The 10,212-nt window shown below is 45.5% G+C and overlaps 1 protein-coding gene across 1 annotated transcript; it reads right to left on the reverse strand.

Moving 5' to 3' along the window:
* Positions 1-406: 406 nt before the first annotated feature.
* si:dkeyp-118a3.2 (fibrous sheath CABYR-binding protein) lies at positions 407-8,093 on the reverse strand. The gene is made up of 6 exons (XM_064337898.1): positions 7,723-8,093; positions 6,448-7,152; positions 4,554-4,931; positions 4,105-4,225; positions 3,647-3,751; positions 407-1,677 (listed from the first exon to the last, which is right to left on the reverse strand). Exons 1-6 carry the CDS (start codon positions 7,784-7,786, stop codon positions 1,545-1,547), a joined length of 1,506 nt encoding a protein of 501 aa, XP_064193968.1. The 5' UTR covers positions 7,787-8,093; the 3' UTR covers positions 407-1,544.
* Positions 8,094-10,212: the final 2,119 nt, after the last annotated feature.

Raw genomic sequence — 10,212 nt, forward strand, 5'->3', positions numbered from 1 at the left:
TCTTAAATACCCCATTAATGCGTGACTGCCGGGATTTCGCATCTCGTGATCACATCACCCTTCCGGCTGGGAGAAATAATTAGGTAGTCTTGTGAACAAGACTTTATGAACATTTATTTATACCGTTAAAAGGTGTCAATATGTATGTTTATAATTATTCGGGTAATAATAGAACAGGTAGGGAGCTCTATGGACGACACATGGCGTGGGCCTCGTGTGTTCCAGAACCCACTGACATTCATAATTGGTTTATCAACGTTGTCTTTTCAAGTTCATAAATCGCAGATGAATGATTCATGGGCTTAAATATTTGATGAGAATGCTCACTTGCGTATTGATTTGGGTTTCCGCGCGCCCGCGCGCACACACACACACACACACACACACACACACACACTTCACAATCTTTTTGAAAAGTTTTTAATTTTGTATTTTATCAACATGCGAGTTTGGGACAGGGTATAAATCAGAGGGCTCAAACTCAGTTCCTGGAAGACTGCAATGTCTGCTGGTATTTGTGGTTCCATTTCAATCAGCAGACAGTTTAAATATTGAGCTCAAGGTGTGTAAATTTTCTTGCCAACCAATAACTTAATCTAATCACCGGTGCTGAAAGGTGTCAAGAACTTGCAGACACTGCATTCTTCCAGGTCTGGATTCTAACACTGTGGTATAAATGTAGACATCCATATACCAGTACAGCCAGTGGTACTATGGTACTTAAACTGTACATGATGTAGTTAAAAATATATCACGTATACTGCTTTTTACACTTAGACCTACAGTACTTGCTATAATTTTTTTTTTGTGTTAACTTCCCTGAACTACAGCAGTTCACAGGTGGACCCAGTAACAAATAATTATTCCCTTTTCCACAATTCAGTATATTACATTTTACAGTGTGTGTGTGTGTGTGTGTGAGAGAGAGAGAGAGAGAGAGAGAGAGAGAGAGAGAGAGTGAGTATGTGTGCATATACAACTGTGTGTGTGTGTGTGTGTGTGTGAGAGAGAGAGAGAGAGAGAGAGTGAGTATGTGTGCATATACAACTGTGTGTGTTTGTGTGTGTGTGTGCGTGTGTGTGTGTACATGTATGGATGCATATGTGTGTTCGCTTGTGGACGTGCAGATGTGTATGTTTGTATGTCAGTTTATGTCTTTTTCAGGACAGAGGTCAGAGTGGGTGCATTTAGCTGAAACATGAGGTAACTTGAATTATGCAAATAACTGCACAGCCGTAGCAACACACGGATGTACCCTGTTGTTAAGGCACATGCAACGAGAAACACGGTACAATAATTAAACAAACGGATATAAGTAGCTATGCAGGGACAAGAAACTGCATCTTTACACCTTGTATCAACAAACAAACATTTAACAGTAGACAATGCAACAATTTTTTTTTTCTTCTTGCACAATGAGTTAGCTACAGTTGATTTAGCCACACAGGACAGAATTATCTCACCAAATACGGACAGTAACTCGGCAAATCACAAAAATACGGATTAGAAAAAGGAGGAGGGGGTCGTTAGAAATGGAGGGGCCTCTACAGAACAGAGGTGCGGACATCGTTTGCCGGTTCCTCGGGACTAGGCTCTGCAGGAGGATCTAGAGGAATGTCTGCCATGGTCTCCTCTTGTTGAAACTGTGACATTTCCAGAGATTCAGAGATATTGTTCCTGAAAACATTGAAGGAAACAACCATGTCAGTAATTCAAAGAGTAGGGATTTTGCAGCTTGGAAGAGCAGGCCTTCATGTTAAAAGAAGAAGAAGAAGAAGAAAAAAGACACTACTGTCTTCCAATGTTAAAGGATGTGTTAAAACAACCCATACATGTGTCATTTTGTTCCTAACTGCACTCAGTCATGTACAAAAAATAACACGACATGACAAGACATGAGTTGTTTTAACAAGTGTATGAGCAGGTAGGCTACTTGTTCAGCAAAAGTAGGCCTACAATTCTTTTGAGGATGATAAATGGATCTGCCAGCGTTCCTACAAAATAAAAAATTCAGAAAGCAAAACTCGTTGAGTCGCATGAAAAAAGTCAATTAAATGTGTATTTTCACGTCGTACTTTGTAGTGACATCACCGACCTCATCACTTAAAAGCGAGACTCAATTGATTATTGTGCAGAGGATATGCTAATGAGCGCTCGAGGCTGCGTAGCACTGCCGCGTTGAGCTTTGGTCTCGTGCCCATCAGCTGGTTTGCTGGAGGCGGGTAAATTCCTGAAAGTATTAACTCAGGCTACTGACAGAGCCACCAGGAGAGATTAGACTTGTTGGTAGGTCAGCTATACTTTACAAATTATGGTTTACATTGTTTGGTATTGCTTTTGTGCCTATAGATTTTAATTCGCAATGGTTCTTTTTATGCATTTTGTTTTTATCGGCGAACCAGCCAAGCGAACCGCGCTTACACAAACACGTTTTCAATGTTGCTTTATTGTACTCTCACCGTTGACAAACAGTCACAATACTGTGTGGTATGACACAAAAGACTGCTAACAAGCCCTAATTCAAAATATTAGTTAAACCACGTTCAAACAACATGCAGCTGTACAGCCATATTGCACCATCTTACTGAAATACCTGTTGAATTGAAATCGTCTCAGTTTTGACTACGTGCTTTTAGTACTCATTTAAACACATCTGTTGTTTTAAATGACCTTGACAATCTCGGGTTCTTTAAACTCCTCTTTCAAAGTAATCACTAGGTCAAATATTAGGTAAACTGTTCAACTTCAAAACTGTTGGTTTGAGATTCAGTTGATGAATCTGGAACTTGTACAAACGATATTCATTGTGTTAGTTACAGCATCCTTTTCTGGACGTGCATACGTATATTCTGACCTGTAAGGGGACATGTGTAACTGTAGTACTCTTTTAAAAAAAGAAAAGAAAAAAATAACCGTTGTCGTTTTTTTTTTTTTCGTTTTTTTAGCAAGTTACTGTCGAACGTTGCGAGTAGGTGGCCCGTGGATTCTCACCATATTGTCAGCACGCGCATTTGAGTTAAATTGCCTGTGGAACATCGCGGTCCGCCTGCCTCAAACAGATGGTACAGACGCTAAAGTCTGAATGTGCAGTCTAGGCCTGAAATTATAAAGACTGAGCACTTAATGGCTGGAAATGGCAAAACTGAAATAACAGTGATGTCTGAAGTTGTTTATTTGATATTCAGATCCAGATTCAGAAATTGTAAGGATTGAGGAAACAACAAGTCTTTAAATGAAGGCCTATTGATCGAGGCATGCCAGTGATTTGTCGATTGTTGTGAACTCTTGCTTTCGCAAGTGGGTGAAGACAGGGCTTGTTTGAAATCCCCCAGCAATAGCAAATTAGTATTTGTGAACAGCAGCAATTCCTCTGATGACAGTAGCCATTTTTTTACTAACAGTGATTTGTAAAAAAAAAAAAAAAAAAAATATGGCAGGCTGTTTAAATGATTGGTTAAACCTGCTTGTTTGCACTTGTGCTTTCATGCATGCATGGGTCGCACAGCTTGTTCAGTGCATGCATGTCGTGCAGCTTGTTGAATTCATGCGTGCATGCATGCCGTACAGCTTGTTGAATGCATGCGTGCATGCACCTCGTGCAGCTTGTTGAATGCATGCGTGCATGCGGGCCAGGGTGTGTACGTACTGCTGTGTTTGGTCTTCGTCGGCGGCTGGGCTGCTCTCCTCGGCCTCCTCATTGGCAGTCTGAGCGGCTTCACAGTCTTCGGATGCCTTTACTGGCACGGCCCCGCTGAAAGAAAATCACATTCGGCCAATCAAAACGCGGGATTCATTTCATCTGCAGATTTAAATCCTGCTACTGGATTTAATCCTGCGGGAGAACCCATAACCCACAAAACAGCATGATGTGGTGTGATTGGTTAATGGGGCGATGTTTTTAGATTCCCAATACCCCAAATACCCATCAATTTAAAATGAAATGTAATTAGATTCCCTTATTTAGTAAAAAAGGTGTAAAATATGGTAGGCCTATAATTCTGTTACGATTTGATAAAATGTGTGCATACAACTGATCGGAATCACCAGCCCATCCCACTTTTTTTAAAGAACTGAGAAAATAAAAAAATAAAAATAAAAGCCTACCTGGCCGTTTTTCTCCTGCACTTGAGGAAGTAAACAATAATGACGACTGTTTCCAGGAAGAGAAACACGGCGGCGGAGATGGCTCCGATCTTCCAGGCCTCCAGACCCAAGGCTGTTCCCTCTATAAGGGTTAAAGTAGGGAGAATTAAAAGATCGAATTAAATAGAGCGCTCTTATCACACACACGCACAGACACACGCACAGACATACATGCACGAAAATAAAAAGGCTAGTTGGAGTGATCTTATCAGTCCTCACTTACGCACATTCACACACTCACAGTCTGGATGGATAGTTTGCATAACTGTGTGTACGTCTGAAGTGGAATAGACAGCCGTAAACTGCACTGGAAGGATTTTAAACCCCCATGGTACTGGCAGATTGACTGCCATTTTCATTCAGACTCTGCTTCTGAGGGGTGCTTTCGAGAAGGTTTGTCGTAACCGTACCCTCGGCTGTGATTTCTATCAGCTCGCTTTCTTCGCCCAACTCTTCCAAGAGGGGCACGACGGGCGTGGCTGGGATCACTTCCTCCTCCACCTCTACCACTTCCTCCTCCTCCACCACCTCCTCCACCGCCTCCTCCTCCGCCTCCACCGCCTCCTCCGCAGTGTTTTTGGGGGTCGGGGCGGGCTCGGCGGGGACCAGGTTGAGGAGTTCGTCCTTGGACGTGATGATCTCGTTGAAGTCATTTGACTCCTGGATGATCTCCCCGCCCACGTGGTTGGTCTCCTCCGGCGGGCCGGGGGCGACGGCGGGGACGGCGGGGATGGCGGGGTCCTGTGACTGCGCTGGCACGTAAGTATCAGCTGGCCCGGGAGTCAGGTCTGCGAAGGGGGGCAGGCATTTAGCGTCCCGGCGAAAATTGAGCAGAGGCCTTGCTCTCTCTCTGCTGTACCCCCACCCCCCTGCTCCCCCCCCTGCCCCGCTCCCCACGCCCCCATCACACATACTGTATATGCCCGTCACCCTCCCGAGTCCCAATGCTGTTTCTGTTATGGGAGGGGCCTGGGCTGGGTTAAGTAAGAGATAGTTAAATATATCACTAGCGAGCTAGCCTGTTAATACACAGCATGTAACACCCTACCTTTGGGCTGTTTACTACTGTTAAATACACAGGTAACCATGTAAGGCGTTCTGCAATGCAATGCTTTTAATCATATATTTATTTGTTTTTTTTTACACGGAAAGGGATTCTTTTTGTATGGGAAATGTCTTCAAGGGAAAGATAATGTCAGTAAAAAAAAAAAGATACTTCCTGGCATTTAAACAGCCTGCAGCGTTTGTATCTGAAAGCCCTGCTGGATCGAGAGATGAACAGAATAGTTTTTAGCATTCTTTAGCACCGGCCGCGCGGCTGGGTACCGCCCCAGGAGAACGGTCCTCCCTCACTCCCTCGCTGAGAGGGTCACATGCCTGGCAGGGCGCTAATCCGTTACATGAAGCAGAAGGGAGGGCGGAGGGACTTGAACGCAGTAAAATCATAATTTGGAAATGTGACCCGCGCCCTCCGTGCTGCCCCGTCACATTCCTTCCCTCTGATCGCACCTGACGAGACGGACTTTGAAGTGCGATTTAAGGGGCCACCATTGTTATTTTTAACATTTCATAAGAGCATGCACAGGACGGTATAGTAAATGCTTCGTGCCAGTCTTAATACACAGTAAAATGTCCAGTGTTGAATCAACTCTTACAGAGCATATATGGTCCTACTGTGGTCCAGGGTAAGATGGCATGTGCTCTGTTAGAATTATATTAGCACTAGACATTTTATTGTGTATGAGTAGGTGGACCATTCTCCAGCTTTTGGGTTCTAATGCAGTAAAATGCTGACACAGATAGTTGCTGTAGGTATATCCCTTCCAATATGCTCTGTAGGACAACAGCTATAACAATTAAATGGCCCAGTGTGGTGGTTCTGTCAAAGAGGAAATGCTTTACAGCACAGGTGTCAAACTCCAGTCCTGGAGAGCTGCAGTGTCTGCTGGTTTTCAGGGTGTCCTCAGCACCAGTGGTCCATTTAGGTCATTGATTGGCTAAAACATTCCACACATCTTTGTTCTCAGGGCCTTAATTGGCAGCTGATTTAAACAAAAACCCACAGATGCTGTGGCCCCTGGGGATTTAGTTTGACACCCCTGGTGTACAGGATACTCGCAAGTTAAGACCATACGGCAGAACTGGTAATGCCATTCATATCCCCAATTACTACACATATATTATTTTATTTTTTATATTCATATTTATGTAATGTGGATATTATAACACATTCTGAGTTTCACGGGCAGCAAGCCTGCATTGAATGTGAGCTGAGTTAGCATGGTCCAGACTCGGGAGAGTTACCTGCTTCTTCTGTCTCACTTGCCTGTGCGGCCCCCTCTTCAGTCCCCTCCACCGCCACCTCCTCCACGTTCTCCCCCACGGCCTCCGTTCCGTCCTCCACCCCCTCTTCCACGGCAGCCTCCTGGCTGACCTCCCCCAGCGCCTCCTCTGCAGCGTCCGGCACGGCCGGGGCCTCCTGGCCGGCCTCCCCCCCCCCCGCCGCCGGCGCCTCCTCCTGAGCGGGCTCAGCCGCGACCGGCTGCCCGGCGTCTCCCGCGACTTCCGCCGTGGCCTCCGCGGCCGCTTCTCCCGCCTCCACCGCCACCTCCGCCACGACCTCCTCCTCCTGCGCCTCCTCCTCAGGAGCCGGCTCCTCCACCGCCGGCGCGGCTTCCTCCGCGGGCTCCGCCGCTACTTCCTGGCTGACCTCCTCGCTGGCCTCCGCTTCCTGCTCCGCGGCGTCCGCTGCTTCGGCGACGGCGGCTTCGGGCGCGGCCTCCTCCGCCGCATCCTCCGGGACGAGCTGCGCCGCGACCTCTTCGGCGTCCGGCGTCACTTCCTGTGACACTTCCTGCGCCACTTCCTGCGTCACGTCCTGCGCCGCCGCTTCCTGCTCGACCGCCGGCGCGCTCAGCGTCACCTCGGTAACTTCCGCCTCCTGCGCGATCACCTCCGTCGGAGGCAAGATGGACTCCGGCACCTGAGGGGTCTCCGCGGTAACCAGGACTTCCCAGCGAATGAGAGAGAGATTGAAAGAGAGAGTGATAAAATAATAAGAACACGATCGATTCATTGCGACTGAAAATGGGAGCTGCTATAGGTGATGTGTGCATCACTCAGAAAAGAACAAGTGAACTTAATGCCCTCGTGGCACTCCATTGTTTGTCGTTAATTGTGTATTGTGCAGAGATCTTAGTGCACACTTGAGTAGACACATTCAAGATAAAAGCGATTTAATTCACAGTTTCTTTCGAAGCGTGCACATCTCTAAAACATCCCTTGATCCATGCACCTCTGATTTCAACCCAGAAAAAGCTTCAACCATAAGAACCCGAGAGATGGCAATCAATTTCTATTTCAAATCACACTTTCATCGGAATCATACTATAAAAACAAAAAATGGTTTAATTACATTCATCAAGAGTTGATAAGAAATGCAGTAGGTGTGTTATTTAAAAAAAACCCCAAAAAAACTCAAAATATTCCAGTGAATAGCGCTAATGGAGTGACTCGTTAGCGTGAGATGAATTTCTCACGGAAACGCGCTTAAAGAGAGCCAAAATGGAGGCAGCGTACCTTGAGGCAGGCAGATGTGCAGGAGCAGAATGGAGAACAGTCCCAGGCGAGGCGCGGCGTCCATTGCGTTTCGCAGAAATCCTCCGACTCTCCGAGCGTCCGTAAAAAAAAGAGCTGTGTGAGGTGTGCGGGGGTCTCTCTGCTGTTTAGCACTGACGAAGGGACTTTCGGGGCTGGCGATATTTAGAAGCCAGGATCTGACGCCATGTTACATATCGTCTTTCGGGCGACTAGGGGGTGTACCGCACGCTGGAAAAGTGGCGGGTTGCCGTGAAATACTTAGCGGGATGGTACGACCGGCCCTCCGAAGATTCCGCGGCATGTGGCACACGCACACACACGGTGAATTGTAATGTGGCAGATGCATGTGAGCTGTGGCACAGGCAGTAATAAATGATATTTCAGGCACAGGGAGCGGGTGGCAGGTTTGGATGTAAAAATGTCCCTTTGGACACTGAACCCAGGGAATGACATGAATTAAAATTCAAATGCCACAGTGCACCGCGATTATAACTGATATTTCCCCACCATATTTTCTTTTGGGTTCGTGATTCTGAAGAACGACAAAGTTGTTTGACATTTATGCTGGCTGAGGCCTCCATTCAGTTAGCATTTGCACCTTAACTATGAAATGCAATTACATGCAAATTTATTATGCAAATGTGGCTTGGCAAGTTGGGTGATCCCAAATCATTGCTTGAGAAGATGATAGTGTTTGCCTTTAATTGGGAATTAAAGTTAAATGCGGTGCAGTCTAGGAAATGCATTGCCCTTTTCAATTTGTATGTGCCTTGAAAGTGCTTAGAAAAAAAATACAATGAAGGACAGAGAAATGTGCCTGGCAGTGATGTCTAACATGATGTACACTGTCATATAACACAGCTTGCCTACATGTCAGCCTGGTTCTGCTTATGCAATACCTGTGTCTGACTTTTTCCATTTTTTCCCCCCAAAATCGTTACAATTAGAGCCAGCTTTACATTTTCAATACATTTCTAGATGTTTTATAGAAATGAATTCATTTCTCACATGGACCTTCAAGCCATGTTTCTTTAATCAATGCACAAGTATTTCCTTTGTGTTTTAGAAGCATGACTTCTAAAACGTCTTTCTGTTAAAAAAAAAAAAAAACAAAAAAAACATTTCAGTATCCCTTTCTTGCTCTGAGAGCGCTGCAGTGCTCCTGACCCATAAGCGTCTTTGTGAAGGCGATACTTAAAAGAGTATTTTAATGGAGTCACATGCAGTGCACATTGTGCCTTCCCATACCAGGCTGTGTGTGGCTTTGTGATTTTGTTGGTGACTGTGGGGGATTACAGGATGTGAGCTCGCCCACCATCCATTCACACAGAGCGCACACACACAACACACAGACACACCTCACACACACACCACACATAGGCACCTCACACACACACACACACAGTGGCCGCTCACTCCCACAGCAGACCTGATTCTGCCTGATTTATGAGTGATGGAATGAGCTTTTATAGAAGCTGGCCTCGCTGTCTCTCTCAGGAGCTCTTAATAATAAGCATCGTGCTGAAGTCACATGACCTGGCTTTAATGAGTTAATCATCATACACAGAAAAAGTTTGAAAGGACTCCATGGGTGGTTGATACCTTACAAATATGATTTAACACCCATATCAGAAGAGCTTTAGGGGTTCAATAAATATATAACAATTATATGCCAATGAGACAATGTTCATTTCCACTACAGGGACAATTGATACATTTTGGATTTTGGGTGGCTGCAGATATATTATATTAATGGTACATATGATTTACAGCTAAAATGCTTTATATTACATTATGTGTACATCTGTTCAGCTTTGTTGTTGTCTTCTACTTGCAGCATTCAGATAAGCATATCGTTCTCTTAATTCTATTGCAGTTATTTGTTAGTTAGAGAACACCGTCGTGTGTGGACACTTGGTAACTGATTTAAGCTTACTGTGTGAACTGGACCTAACGTGTTCATGGCTATGAATAACTGTTACTTAATTAGTATTGGACCTGTACAGAGACAGAGAATTAAACCGTTAAAGAGAGCTGTACCTCCTGGTCACACGTGCATACATTAACTACACCAAGCTCACAGTGAGATCATATTCTGTTTTTGCAGTCGGTAATACGAGGAGAAAAAAAGCATAATCTTTAGCGTTGTTTGCGCAGAAGAGGTTCCAGCGCGCTTGCGGGTCATGTGCGCTAAGTGTGCTGTAATGAGCGCTGTGCTTACGCGGTGGGGCGCGGTGTTTTAGCGACCGCGCGTTTTAACTTGTTGGCTCTAAACGTGTCACACGGGTCAGGACGCAGCGGGGCCTTAGTCACACAGGTCAGCGCCGCACATTCCAGGTGGTTTTTTTTTTTTCGGGGCTTGCCCCCTGTCGTCATGACGATAATTTAGCCAATCAGTCACTTCCAAACGGCGCAGACAGTGTGTGAAGTGGCCTTTGTGCGCGTGAGTCTTCAACACTTAAGGCTGAT

This window comes from Anguilla rostrata, chromosome 5 (genome assembly GCF_018555375.3).
Source record: "Anguilla rostrata isolate EN2019 chromosome 5, ASM1855537v3, whole genome shotgun sequence".
Lineage (NCBI taxonomy): Eukaryota > Metazoa > Chordata > Actinopteri > Anguilliformes > Anguillidae > Anguilla > Anguilla rostrata.

Bases quoted from the DNA above. Each gene is read 5' to 3' on its own strand.
- si:dkeyp-118a3.2 (XM_064337898.1), bottom strand. From the start codon at position 7,786: ATGGACGCCGCGCCTCGCCTGGGACTGTTCTCCATTCTGCTCCTGCAC. The intron at 7,153-7,722 runs GTACGCTGCCTC...TTCGCTGGGAAG, and splicing joins GCACATCTGCCTGCCTCAAG to TCCTGGTTACCGCGGAGACC. The intron at 1,678-3,646 runs GTACGTACACAC...CAATGTTTTCAG, and splicing joins GACGAAGACCAAACACAGCA to GAACAATATCTCTGAATCTC.